Here is a 15,428-nt window from a genome sequence, read left to right as displayed (position 1 = left end):
AAGCCAATGGGATTTTGGCCTGCATCAATAGGAGCATAGTGTCTAGATCTAAGGAAGTAATGCTACCCCTCTATTCTGCTTTGGTTAGACCACATCTGGAATACTGTGTCCAATTCTAGGCACCACAATTCAAGAGAGATATTGACAAGCTGGAATGTGTCCAGAGGAGGGCGACTAAAATGATCAAGGGTCTGGAGAACAAGCCCTATGAGGAGCGGCTTAGGGAACTGGGCATGTTTAGCCTGAAGAAGAGAAGGCTGAGAGGAGATATGATAGCCATGTATAAATATGTGAGAGGAAGCCACAGGGAGGAGGGAGCAAGCTTGTTTTCTGCTTCCTTGGAGACTAGGACGCGGAACAATGGCTTCAAACTACAAGAGAGGAGATTCCATCTGAACATTAGGAAGAACTTCCTGACTGTGAGAGCCGTTCAGCAGTGGAACTCTCTGCCCCGGAGTGTGGTGGAGGCTCCTTCTTTGGAAGCTTTTAAGCAGAGGCTGGATGGCCATTTGTCAGGGGTGATTTGAATGCAATATTCCTGCTTCTTGGCAGGGGGTTGGACTGGATGGCCCATGAGGTCTCTTCCAACTCTTTGATTCTATGATTCTATGATTCTATGATTCTTTGCAGGACCACTTTGTGGCCTCTCCATCATCTCCTGAAGTACTATCACATATTATTCACCCATTGCAGTATACTTTCATTTTGCCACATAGATATTATCTCAGCGTGGAGAACTATAGTGTAAACATTGGACTTAAACAGAAGTAGCATATGGACAAGAACATGAAAAATACAGCTTGGGGAATAGATATAGAGATTATCCACGTCATGATGGTAGCTAAAGCCACAGAGGTCAATAAGCGGATTCAGCTGAAAACAGGTCAGCTATAAGTTTTTATAGAGTTCAAAGGAAATTCGTTTATAGAGATCAGAGGAAATTCCTACCACTTAGAATGTGGGGAGAAGGAGGCAAAGTAAGACTGGCTCTATCATTGGACATAATGAAGCAGCCATTTTGGGCAGTAATTCGTTTAGGGAATGAATGTCAATGAAGTGTTGGATTATAGGGCAGTATGAATTTTATTCATGAAAATGTTTATCTCCTGCTTTTTATAAGGGGTTGCTACTCACCGGCCTCAAGCTTCATAGAGCCTATATCCTGAGGGGAAGGTCCATCAGGGAGGAAGATGGGGAAGAGAAGAAAGGTGCTAGCATAGTGTTTGACCACAAGAAAAGTATATTGTCTGTTGGACTGACTCAACTGAGGAGCAGTGGCTCACCTTCCAACTGCTCAGAGCTTTCCACCAAACATCATATATATGTCGAAGGCTTTCATGGCTGGAATCACTAGGTTCTTGTGGGTTTTTTTGGGCTATATGGCCATGTTCTAGAGGCATGCTTGCCATAGATGCAGGCAAAACGTCAGGAGAAATGCCTCTAGAACATGGCCATATAGCTCGAAAAAACCCACAAAAACCTAATCATATATATGTAATACAATCCCCATACATACAGTTCCACTTATGCACATCCAACCAAATATGTCCTTTCTAGGAATGTAATTTTCTAGTCCTTCAGGCAATTCTATGGTATGTTTCTACTGGATGGAGGATCTAGAAAATTCCTAGAGAGGATACCTTGCTAGAAATTTATAAGTCCTCCAAGTCAATTCTGTAGCTTCTTCCAGCAGAAGTCATTTATTTCAATAGGGTTTACTGTTATCTACAGTTTCCTGTTTCCACAGTAAGTTGAGAAATGTAGCCCCATGGATACAGTGGTCATAATGGATAATTAAAGATAAAAGTAATAAAACATAAACACTATAAATCTACAAAGAATTCCCCAACATTCCAACAGCTATTACCCATCTCAGGTCCAACTCAACAGCTTAATCCAATGAATCCAAATGGAAGGTCTTCAACTCCTTATGGAAATGGATGAGAGCCACCTTCAGCCAGAAGTCTAAAGGAAGATTGTTCCACAGATGTGAAATAAGATATTGAAAGTCTTGCAGCCTTAACAGAGTGTGCATATTGACTGAAGACATAATAATCCTCTGCCTGCAGATCTTAAATTCCTACATGGTGCATATCATGCTAAGCAAGCTGCCAGGGACTGGAGGAGATCATGTATAAGAACCTAATGTTTGATATGTAAACTGGCCTGGACTGGTAGCTAATGCTAATGCAGAGGGAAGAAACGTGTGAATTCTTACAGACCTTGGAAAGCATCCTCTTTCAAGCTTTTCAAAATATTGCAATATTGTCAGAAATAGTTGAACAATTTTGTGTACTACAGAGTGTCTACATTCAGTTCAAAGTGGCAGAACTAGGGTGCATGTATCGCCAAGGGATGCAATGTTCATTATAATGGATATGCTTGCACTTTCATTGTACCTTGTTTTGTACGTATATTGGCAGTGTGTTCACTTGCATAACGTTGCCACTCAAATCAAGGCATGTGTTACCCAAGTAATCCATAACTTCATGTGCATCTCTGATATGAGATCTCAGGTACAAGTATTTCCACAAGCGTGACAGGCAAAAAAAGAAATGTCATGTCAAGGGGTGGGATGCGGGAATCACAAGACAAACATAGGTGTACCATCAAAGGTGCAAGATGACACTGAAGATGAGTTATGGATGTGTGGCTTCTTAGCACCTCACCATCACTTCCCAGGCTATTATTTTTTGCAGGGAAGGGGGGTGAGGAGGGGGAGGTGACAGAATTGTGTCACTCCCTCCTCCACTTGACAGAATGATGAGTAGCCAAACTCCCAAAGGGGAGTAAATAAAATTAGATCCCCCCCCCCCCCATGTACAACCATTTTCACATTTAAGTTGGACAGGATGACAATTTTATAACACAGGAGAGCTTTCTGACATTTAAAGAGAAGCCTTGAGGTAGAGGTCTTTGTTTTTAATTGTTACAACCCTTACTCTTTGTCTGAAGATAATGAGTGCTTATTTAAAAAAGGAAAGAAAAATGCCACAACCTTTAAATTCAGGCAAAAAGGCAAACAAAAGACATGCATTATTCTAGTTGCTCAAAGATTCAACTCCTGAATGAAGAATACAGGGGAAAGTGGAGAAAAGATGGGTTAAGACACAAAAAGGCTATGGGATGGCTATCATCCCACGAGATAGAGAATGACAAAAGGGTAACATTCCCTATGCTCCCACCCCCCTCTAAATGTGATGAGGTCCATAGTGCTGCAACTATGAAGTGTGAAAGGATAGCTTGTTGTTATTGTTGAAAGAAGTGGTACCTGTACCAAAACCAGAGCTTGGAAAAGACTTTTTCAACCATTTCCAGAATCTCACAGGTGACATTTCCAGGGAATAGTGGGAGTTGCAACAACAACAACAACAATCTCCTCTCGAAGCAAGGTTAAAAACCTCAAACATTCTCCCAATTTCTGCATTTCAAGTGGTTCTTTCTTTCATCCTTGAACCACACTCAATGAAGGCATACGTCATTGGGAGGTCTGACTTGGCCAAGGTGGTCCATGCTCTGGTTATATCCCAAATAAACTACTGCAATGCTAGTCCAATGCTCGGCAGCCAGGTTGCTCATGGGAGCTGGGTACAGGGAGCGTACAACTCCCTTCTACGCCAGCTAAACTAGCAGCCTATTAGCTTCCGGGCTCGATTCAAAGTGCTGCTGCTCACCTATAAAACCCTAAACGGTTCCGGCCCAGTCTACCTGCTTGAATGTATTTCTCTCTATGAACCATCTAGGACCTTCAGATCATCCAGGGAGGCCCTGCTCTCGGTCCCAATGCCATCACAGTTGTGCTTGGTGGGGATGAGAAACAGGGCCTTCTCTGTGGTGGCCTCTCAGCTGTAGAACTCCCTCCCCACTGAGGTTAGATCTGCCCCCTCCCTCCTGACCTTCTAGAAGAAGCTTAAATCCTGGTTATGGGATCAGGCATTCACAGAATAGTTTGCTTACTGGGAAAAACAAGATTTATTGGACCATATTTGGACTGCTTGGGATGACTATTTTAATTCTGGTAATTTTAATCTGGTGAAAGGATTCTTAATGCATATTTAGAATTATTTTAATTTTGTGGATGCATTTATTATGTGTTTTATATTATGTTTGACATTGAATTTTTGCCTGTTTGGAAGCCGTTCTGAGTCCCTCCGTGGAGGTTGAGAAGAACGGGATATAAATGTTTTAAATAAATAAATACTCATGTATAAGACTAGACATTTTAATAAAAAAATCAATCCAAAAATCTGGATTGATATATCCATGAGTAGTAGTGGTCTCTTTCCACTCCATTATTCTATGATTCTTTGTGTGCTTTTATTATGTAGATTTTGTTACAGATTATTATTTGGAAATCTTTTGTACCTATGAACGTCTTGCGTGATGAATGACGATGTTAGGCAATAAAGGAAAGAAATCCATCCTAACTATATGAATGCCAGAGTTAATGCTCCATAAATCTGTTCATCACAGTTATGGGATTTGCTCATGCAGGCAACATTTTGTGCCCTTCATTAATCTGCTTTTAAAAATATACACATAAAAGAATAGGATTGTTTCAACTTTCATCTCCTAATGAAATCATAAAGGTATATTTTAGCAGTTGATAGGAGTAGTCCTAGAGAGGCTAATTGATAGAAAGATTTGCTGTTTATCCATAAAATAAATAGGAACATGTTCTTTTGGTCTAAATTTTCTTATACAGTTGCCCTGTTCTTAAGATGTTTAAGGGTACTAATATTCAGAGTAGTTTATACAAAAGCTTCCGTTGTGTCCTCATATAAACTATGGGCTCCAGCCAAAAAGGTAGATAATTTGTGAACTTCAAACTCCCTCAATTGGCCATTGATAATGTTCCTGAAAGAATAATAACATCCTTCAAGGGGAAGGCATGACATTCTAACCCTTTACCTCTGTATTCCTGCACGGACTATATGGCCTTTGTGGTTACTTCCAACTCTAAGAGTCTGCAATTCTATGAAATCAATATTACAACTGTATAGTGTCTATGGTCTTCATTTCAAATAGAAATCCAGATTTTTTTCTGGAGCTGAAACTCTCACCTCGTGTACTGAAGAAATGAAATACGTTGAAGGCTAAAAGTCCTTTTTAATGTCAGCAGATGGTCAAGAAAAGAAAAAAGATTGCTTGGTACCTTTCAAGTGTAACTGGACTGAAAAAACAGGACTTTCAGAAAACTCTGAGGGAATTTGCAAGAATATGAGGAGGAGATCCTCATATAGAATGTATAGGGGGTGAAAGAAATACACTGGGCTGTTTTTAATAAGTAAAAAATGCATCAGTTAAGTACTATGGTTTCTTTTGTGGGTTTCTCACTAGGTTGCCTCATATGTGAACATAATATGAGTCTAGACCAGACATGGGCAAACTTTGACCCTCCATGTGTTTTGGAATTCAGCTTCCACAATTTCTAACAGTCTCCGGCCCCTTTCTCTCCCCCCACCCCATAAGCAGCTGAGGGGGGCAAGGAAAGGCTGTTAGGAATTATGGGAGTTGAAGTCCAAAAAACCTGGAGGTTTGAAGTTTGCCTATGCTTGGTCTAGAACAGTAATTTCCAAGCTTTAGCCCTCTAGATATTTAGAACTTCAAGACAGAAGTCTGAACAGTCTTTGCCAATGATTGGGGATTCTGGGAATTGAAGTCCAAAACATTTGGAAGACCAGAAACACTGGTCTATATGGTCCTTTGGTCTGAGGTGTATCATCTACACTCTATTTAGGATGGACAGCAGGAGCCATAAAGAGCTCCCTGTAGAAATTGTGACTTTGCCTAGGAAACACAACGTATTCTGATTTATACTGGGGTTTCCTTCAGGGATGAGCCATAAGTAACAGTGGCAAACCAATGTTATGGTTTGCCATAGTCTACAGAATCAGGAGAATCCACCCTATCATGCATAGCAGATTTGGAGCAAAGTTTTTTTGATTCCTTTTCCTCCTTTACCCAAAATCACAGAAAATAAGCTGTTGAGGAAAATACCCTTAAAAGACTTTTTAAGCAATGTGAATATGGTACGTTGTGATATCTTGGGATCTGCTGGTTTCACCTTCAACGCTGCTTTGTGGCTGAAAAGCTGTTTATGATAAACTAGTAGACCTAATTCTCAGATTTGCTTGTACAGTGGAATAAGCACAAACATTCTATAGAAATATCATGCAAGTGGAGAAATTTTCCATCACCACCACCATCATTTTCACAACCATTTACCATCATCATCTAGTGATGTCTGCAGCAGCAGCAAACATATTGCACTACCTACTGGACAGAAGACCTTTCTCCTTGAAATAATACTACCATCACCTAAAAGAAGAAGTATCAGTTTAGATGTTGGTTGATGAAATCCAATCTCAGCTAATTCTACAGCAGAAAAGAATGGTCCATCAAAGTTAGAGCCACTTGCCAAATTTTAAACTTCTACCAATAAGTCATATTTTATCCTTTCTACCATAAAAGCAGCACAGACCTTTCCCAAGCCAACTTTAAACGCACAGATAAATTGAATAGTTGTCTGAGTCAGTGCTACTGAAAGTGATGGCCCATGGACCGCTGCCGGTTTACGAACAATTGGTTGCCAGTCTGTGAGGACATTACAACAATGAAAGGAACAGTTACAGTCCCTGGCACAAAGACAGTGTTGGTCCCCAGGCCATTGGGAAAGAAAAGCCCAGTGAGTCATCCATACCAGACAATGTAAGAGTCACTGCTCTTCAAAATCAAACACATAAACAGTATAAAATATACATAAGTTTGAAAGAAATAAAATAACTCCATAAAAGGTTCTTCTGTTTACATATTAAAAGCTTGTTTGTACTAATGCCTTTGACCACTGGTGAAAGGAAAACAGGGAGAGGTCCACCTGAGCCTCCCATGGAGGAAAATTCCAGAGAATGGGAGAAGTCACTGAGAAGGCTCTCTCTTGTATTCTCACTGAGCCTGTGATGGTTGTGGGATGGAGGCTGGATCTACATTGCCCTATATCTGAGGATCTGATTTCAGAATCAACTTGCAGTTTCTTGAGTCACTCCTGACATGAAAAAAATCTAGATTATCTGTTTCGAACTGGATTATATGAGCCTACACTGCCAGATGATCTGGGATAAGCATATAATCTGGGATCATATCCTGGGATATAGGGCAGTATAGATGCAGCCTGCTTATTGGCAGGAGGTTGGACTGGATGGCCCACGAGGTCTCTTCCAACTCTAGGATTCTACGATTCTATGAACTGAAACCTTCCCCTGTTGATTCTAGAGTTTAAGCAAGTTTGTATAGGGAGGTACATTGTTTTGGATAGTCTGAACCTATGCCTTGATTATAAGATTTATGTCCAAACAGTTTCCAAAGGCAGCCCCACAAAGAGTGCACTACAGTAGTTCAAATGGGATTTAATCAATGCATGTATCACAATGACCAGATCTGCCATTTCAAGGAACGGACACTGCTGGTGCACTAGTTTAAGCTGTGCAAATGCATTTCTGGCTACTGCTGAAAGCTCAGAGTTGAAACCAGGAGAGCATCTGAACTATGGGAATGGGATTTCAGAGGAAATGTAACCCCTTCCAGCACAGACAGAATCCCTATTCCCTGATTTGCCTTTCCACTGACCAAGAGTACCTCTATCTTGTTTGAATTAAGTTCCAATTTGTTTGCCCAGCCCATTGTTTACATTACTTCAGTAAGACTGCTTCCTTGGAATCAGGTGGAAAGGAGAGATAGAGTTTATAAAGAAATGCAAGTGTAGCCTAATAATAAAAATAGAAAGTTCATTTTTTACCAAAATAGGAGAAGAAATGGTTTTTTTTTGTTTTGTTTTCATTTTAGAATTATTGTGGCACTGCAGACAGCTTGCCACTTAGGGAAGAAAGCATACACATCCGTTGGCCACTGTGGTCCATTATTGTCCATGTGGATTTGAGTACAGAGCTCTTACCCGTTTTCGTAGATTGCAGGTTAGTGTGAGATTCCTTGAGAAGGAGTTTGCAAAAGCAGTATAAAAGTCCAGAACTTTCAGCAAGGCCTCCCGCTTGATAATGTGCAAATCGCAGTAAGTCAGTGCCCGCACATTCGCGCACGCATGGGCCAGGGTGGTTTCTTTCCAAAAGATGTCTCCAAACACGTCACCTTTGCCTAGAAAAGCAATTGAAAAAATCAGTTCAACCATGCTTCTTACATAGCATTCTGCCCTAGACCCTTGTCCCCTGCCAACTTGTCAATCACTCAATCTTAGAACAGCTCCGACATATGATGAATGTTTTATTGACTCGGGGGTCGAAATGTGAACTTGATCTTTTCTGTGAAGTCAACTGCTCTTAAGGCTTGTAAATAACTCATAGGTTAGCCTGGATTTGAACGAACAAGTTTGTGATTGGGGATGTGAATATCTGTCAATCTTCCTCCCCATCCCCAACCTTCACAGCTTTTTCAGACTCTTGCTGTCATTCTTGGTCTATCCATGTCACATATCGAGATGAGAGGCATACTTTTGCTTCATGGTTGAAAATGTATGCATAATTTTGTGTGCATTATTCTCAAAGTTTTGGTATACAAATTATTTATTATTTATTTACAGCTTTTATATTCCGCCCTTTTTACCCCGCAGGGGACTCAGGGCGGATTACAGTGTACACATATATGGCAAACATTCAATGCCAATTTTTGACATACAAACATATACAGACATACACAGAGGCTATTTAACTTTTTCTGGCCACCAGGGGAGCTGTCGCTTTCATTGTCCATCTGCGACGCTGATAAAGCACGTCCGCATTCCCTGCATGCTTCCCCGCTGGAATGCTTTGCTGGAGTTTGGCTATTTATTTATTTATTTATTTACTGCATTTCTATACAACTTTTCTCATCCCTGGGGGAACTCAAAGCGGTGTACAGCATAATAAATGGCAAAAATTCAATGCCTCACATACGAATAAAAATAATACATTACATTACATATCTTAAAACAATAACATATAACTATAAATTAAAATCATTAAAGTCACCAGACATGATCATTTGCCAGTTTGTGTAGGTTTCAATTATTGATCTTGTAGGCAGCACAATTATAATGAAAGTTTGTGATGGGGACCAGAGCCACCAAGGCTGCCCAACACAATCAGTAAGTAATTGATGGAAAAGCCTCAGAGAGCAGTTTAGCTAGTCCAGGTAAGTAGTCCTCACACATCAACAGATGTTGCAGGTGTCGGGCAACAAGGAGACGAGGCAGCGGGAGGCCCATGGAGGCTCCCGTGCAGATGTTGCTGATGTCGGGCAGCTCTCCGCTCAGATGTAGCTTCTAATATATGCATTTAAAAATATTTTCCCTATTAACTAAATCATGTATTGTTCAAATGCAGATCTTTTAGGTTATACACGTTGTTGCAAATTCATGCATTGATTTCTCTGCAACTTTTCCCCATCTGAAACACAACACAGCCTTCAGAAATACATATATATTACTGAGGCATGTATACTACATTCCACTGATAGTCTCTGAAGTTGAGAAATGTCTGACTTCTTACTGTATTACAAAGCAAATAATAATTCTTTAACATCCTTATTTGAGATATGCAAAGGATGGCACACATTTGACATAATAGCCTAAATCCTTTTGTTAGCCATGATTACAGCAGCGCTATTGAACTAATTGGATTTGTGGACTCAACGATTGAGTCAATAAACGAAACAGGGACTCTGCTAAATGAGCTATCCAAGGTGCTTAATCTGTTTTGGTGACAGGGTTCAGCACTTTGGATAGCTCCTTCTGCTTTAATCAGTTACAATGAGTCTAAGATAATATGACATTAACAGGGTGGTGAAAAGAAATCCATAAGCATAGTTGATGATGATTTCTTGAGAACTACTGAGCAAAGAATAGCATAATATGCATTGCATTGCATAACCAGTGGACAATGATGATAGGCCCCTCTTTTGCATTCATTCTAGAAATTCATTTCTGCAATTGCATTAAATTTTGTGCTGGTGAAACAATCAGTGATTTCCGGGTCTCTGGGTCTAAATCAACTTCTCCAAGACTTTAAAGGGCTATACTTTCCTTATAAACTTACACTGAGAAATCTAGTTTGCTCCCAAGCTGCCAATTGAACTCTTTAAGGCAGACATGGGCAAACTTTGGCCCTCCAAGTGTTTTGGACTTCAACTCCCACAATTCCTAACAGCCTACCAGAGGGCCAAAACTTGCCCATGCCTGCTTTAAGGAGTAGGGTGGACTATTTCACACTGGCAAATTGTTTTTAAATGAATGCTTATAATTGTTTTAATTGTGTTAATTGTAACTGTGTGTTTTAATGTATTATTTTAATCTAATTACTACCTGCAGTAAGCCATCCTGAGTCCCTCTTCAGAGGTGAGAAGGACAGGATAGAAAAGCCCAACATAATAATAATAATAATAATCATCATCATCATCATCATCATCATCATCATCATCATCTTGCAGCCAGGAGCAAGCCATCAGAACAAATGCAATTAACGCCAGGATCGAAAAAATCAGCTTATGATCCAAAATGGAGACTGTGCAAGGAAGCTGATGAAACCATGGATCATATCCTCAGCTGTTGCAAGAAAATCGCACAGACAGACTACAAACTAAGGCACAACTCTGTGGCCCAAATTATTCACTGGAACTTATGTCACAAGTACCACCTGCCAGCAGTAAAGAATTGGTGGGATCATAAACTTGCAACAGTCGTGGAAAATGAACACACAAAAATACTGTGGGACTTTCAAATCCAGACTGATAAAGTTTTGGAACACAATTCACCTGACATCATGTTTGTGGAAAAGAAAAAAAAATGGATTATTGGTGTCACCATACCAGGTGACAGCCTGGAAAAAAAGACATCAAAATAGAACTGCAAAGGCTCTGGCATAAAGGTGGCATAAAGGTGGCCCCAGTGGTCATCGGCATACTGGGTGCCGTGCCAAAAGATCTAAGCTGGCATTTGGAAACAATGAACATTGACAAAATCATAATCTGTCAACTGCAAAAGGCCACCTTACTTGGATCTGTGTGCATCATTCGAAAATACATCACACAGTCCTAGATGCTTGGGAAGTGTTCGACTTGTGATTTTGTGATACAAAATCCAACATATGGATCTCGTTTGCTGTGATGTACTGTGTTTTTGTGTCAGTAAAATAATAATAATAATAATAATAATAATAATAATAATAATAATAAGTTCCAGCTCTTCCAATGATTTTTAGACCCATGTGCAAGTTTTTACAGAAAACTGGAAGTGACTAGATGAGATCATGTTGGAGGTTGGGTGTTGGTGCTTCATTCCCTTGATTTACAGTCAGAAATCTAAAACTTAATTATTTATTGTTCTGATCCTTTAAACTGGCTCTGCCTTCAGTTCAGAGTAGAGAATCATGCCTCTGTCTTTCTCTTGGGTATGGCAATACAAGTTTTGTTACCTTTTGCATGGATGTTCAACTAGCTATGGGGACCTGTAAAAACATGCAATTAACTCAGTTCTTGTGGGTTTTTTCGGGCTATATGGCCATGTTCCAGAGGCATTTCTCCTGACGTTTCGCCTGCATCTATGGCAGGCTTCCTCAGAGGAAGCCTGCCATAGATGCAGGCGAAACGTCAGGAGAAATGCCTGTAGAACATGGCCATATAGCCCGAAAAAACCCACAAGAACTGAGTGATTCCGGCCATGAAAGCCTTCGACAATACATGCAATTAACTTTTTGCATGCTTTTATTTATGACTTTATATGTATCTGTCTATATTTTAGTATTCCTGTTTTGGGGAATTGGTGGGATAGAAATGAATTCTTTCCTCCTCCTCCTCCTCCTCCTTCATCATCCAACTGTTCTCAACATCATTTGGATCAAATTCTCATTATTTTTTTTAAAAAAGGCAGGCTATTAAAGCAACACAATCTGTTCTTATAGTATAATAGAAAACATGGTATGTTCTCTATACAATGCTCCTACCATTTCCTTTTTGCTCTATACATAGCTAAAAGGAAAAATCTTCATCCTTTTTATTCATTACTACTTCTTCCCACTCTATCAAAATTTTATATTAAATTCTTTTCTTCTTTTTCTCTACATGACAATGTAATGAAATTAGTAGTGAAATACCAGGCATCAGAGCCTCTAGAAATGAATAACTCACATATTCATTCTCACAAATGGGATTTGTTTGGCTATCTAAAAATTTAGTAATGATTTTTCAATTTGCACCCATTGCCTACTTCCCTTCTTGTATATCAAAGTGAATAAGTAGTGCAACTTGTAAATTTCATGAACATTTTAAAAGGTACCCCCACCCATCTCTTAACCTGTCTCTACACTGTAGAGTGAATGCAGTTTCATGCCACTTTAACTGCCATGGCTCAATGCACTAGAAGTCTTTGGTGGAGAAGACTAAAGAACTTGTAAAACTGCACTCCCATGATTTCATAGCTTTGAGCTATGTCAGTTAAAGTTGCATCAAACTGCATTCATTCTACAGTGTAGAAACACCTTAGATATGGCAACTTTCACCATTCTGGGTTTGCAGTTGTTAAAAATCAGGGCTTATAATTTCTTCTACCAACTTTTCAGTATCCTGTATGAAAACTCAAGAGAGAGTGCCTAAAATAAATATGAAAATTTGGGAAGATCCACTATTTTTATAGTGACAATGCAACTTGAGAAAGACCATTTTCAGTCTTGAAATACTTTGTTCCAAATTACTTTCTAATTGTACTCGAAAGATTTGCAAGCTTTTTTTAGTTAACAGTACTCCTGGTTGACAGAACTGTTTATTAATTAAGGAAATATTTACAGCCTGGGAAATGACTTTCTCAATGTTAGACTTACTAAATCCTCAATCCAGATAATTTTGAAAAGTTCTGTAGAAATTCCTGGAGAAGCATCCTCTCTGGTCATGGGTACGGAGCGTCATACAGGGAGCATACCACCTCTCTGTTATGTCAGCTCCATTGGCTGCCGATCCAGTTCCGAGCACAATTCAAAGTGCTGGTTTTGACCTACAAAACCCTATACGGTTCCAGCCCAGTGTATCTGTCCGAACGCATCTCCTTCTACGTCCTGCCTCGGAGCTTAAAATCTTCTGGAGAGGCCAAGCTCTCAGCCCCACCTCTATCACAAGTGAGGTTGGTGGGGATGAGGAGCAGGGCCTTCTCGGTGGTGGCCCCTCACCGGTGGAATTCACTCCCCGGGGAAATTAGGTCATCGACATCCCTCCTCTCTTTTAGAAGGAAATTAAAAACATGGATATGGGACCAGGCCTTTGGGTAATCTGGCAGATAGACAAAGGACAAGCGACGACTAGAATGGATGGATTTGACAATGTGGAATGAATTTATGGACTCTCTCTCTCAATGTTAGACTTACTAAATCCTCAATACAGATAATTTTGAAAAGTTCTGTAGAAATTCCTGGAGAAGCATCCTCTCTGGTCATGGGTACGGAGCGTCATACAGGGAGCACTAGATTGGTTTTATTGATTATGATGTATAATTGATTGTTTTGATTGTTTTAATTACTGTTTATATATGTTTATTTTAATCTATTGTTGTGTTGGCATCAAATTGTGCCTTTTGTAAGCCGCCCTGAGTCCCCCCTCGGGGGTTGAGAAGGGCGGGGTAGAAGTGCGAGAAATAAATAAATAAATAAATAAATAATACGCAAAACTGTGGCTATTGGTTCCACGGATAAAAGTATCTTACTGGACCCCCATATATCTTAAGCCAGGCCATCATGAGAGATGTAAATGATCTTATAATCATTATTTAATTCAGAGACTGCACAATAAGAGTCCAGTTTCAGAGGATTTTATACAAGAATTTTAATGCTCAGTGATGGTCTCCTAAGGCAAGAGTCAGAGTTAAGGAAACATGTCTATACATCTTGTGATTCTGGCAGATATTAGATTTGACATCTACATGTTATTTCTTTCTCCCCAGAGGCACAGAGAATAATACACTGGGCTGTGGAAATAAATATTTATGGGATCTTCCCACAGAAATTGGAATAGGTTTCATCTCATTCGATTTGCCAAAAAGCTGCAGTAAAAATAGCCACAGTCTCAAACTGCAGCTGAATGACAAAACTGCGGAGTAGGCATCTCTTGACATTTTGTAAAAGCCTGCCCAATGGACGGGATGGCCTGCTATTTGTATGGCCCTCAAATAAAAGGAACAAAAAGAGCAGTTATGTTGTAACATGGAGCTATTTAATATAAAATGAAATCACTCCATTAATCAAAAGGTGATGGAAATGGAGCTGTAAAAGAGATATTTCAGTGCTTGGGCATTCTTCAGAAGATTTTTTATTCAAAGCCACATTCATTCTTGTGGGATTTCCAGAGCAGAGTCATGTTTTCAGAGGGCATTCTCTTGTGATTTTTTTGCAGTGGGAGAGAGGAGGAGGAGGAAGAGGAGACTAGTAGCTAGCTACTGTCTTCTTCTCTGGTTTCCATGATTGTTGTCCATGACCTTTGAAACAGAAGAAAATGGAATGGATGACAATATTTGTTCATGTTATCCTGCACCTGACTCTCTCTTCAGTTATCTCTCCTTCAACCCTCTTTTCCTCTTAGGGCTGGGACTTTCAGTGAATCATTTCCTTGAGCTATGGAGGCCCAAAACCCTACTTTGGCAAAGCCCCTGGTACAGAGAGCTGCCACTGCTCCATAAAATTCTCCAAAACTGCAGCTTCTTCAATAAAACACTGTGACAGCTTGATTTTCCTGGTAGGATCAGGCTTTGGGTGCCTAGACCATATGTGTCAAACTCAAGGCCCACAGGCTGAATCTGGCCTGCCATGCCATTGTATGTTGCCCTCCAGATGATGGACTGCAACCCCTATATTTCTTATCATTAGATGCCATGACTAGAGCTGATGGGAGTTGGAATGCAGCCATATATGGAAGGCTGCAGCTTGTTCTGTTGAGTCAGGATAGTTGGGTTTGAATTTAGACACAAGACTTGTGGATGGGATGTCTGACTTTATAATGCTCTTTGTTGGAGGTTGTAAATGTAAATAAACAGAAGCTTTACCACAGTTTCTGAACAAAAATATGCCCCGCAGTATAATAATGTGTCACTTAGATTTGTGTAATGAGTAACAGTAACTTTACTTCAGTCCAAAAGGCCAAACACAGCAACAATATATACAGCAGTCTCTCTGAATTCTTACAGAGGACAGAGGGAATAAACATTCATTTTAAATAGTCTTTAAAATATGCTTCATGCCTTAGAAATGTTTAGGCTTCAGAGAGTTGGCAGTCATTTCCTTCCTGGCTGTTTCCAGTCAGCACTGTCTTCTAGGCTTGGGCGGTTTCATTCATTAATTTCGTAATTCATTATTAATTCGTATTTAAATTAGCTTACGATCCAATATTGAGCCATGCAGGACTACTGTGAG

The 15,428-nt window shown here is 39.9% G+C and overlaps 1 protein-coding gene across 1 annotated transcript in view; it reads right to left on the bottom strand.

Moving 5' to 3' along the window:
* KCNH5 (potassium voltage-gated channel subfamily H member 5) overlaps positions 1-15,428 on the bottom strand; it is a 289,582-nt gene that overhangs the window by 55,550 nt on the left and 218,604 nt on the right. The window contains exon 10 of the mRNA XM_060754182.2: positions 7,952-8,148. Within this exon, the coding sequence (XP_060610165.2) occupies positions 7,952-8,148 (197 nt within the window). The remainder of the gene's footprint in view (positions 1-7,951; positions 8,149-15,428) is intronic.

This window comes from Anolis sagrei, chromosome 1 (genome assembly GCF_037176765.1).
Source record: "Anolis sagrei isolate rAnoSag1 chromosome 1, rAnoSag1.mat, whole genome shotgun sequence".
NCBI lineage: Eukaryota > Metazoa > Chordata > Lepidosauria > Squamata > Dactyloidae > Anolis > Anolis sagrei.
Note: the sequence above shows the minus strand (reverse complement) of the source record. Positions and strands in the feature narration are given on the sequence as shown.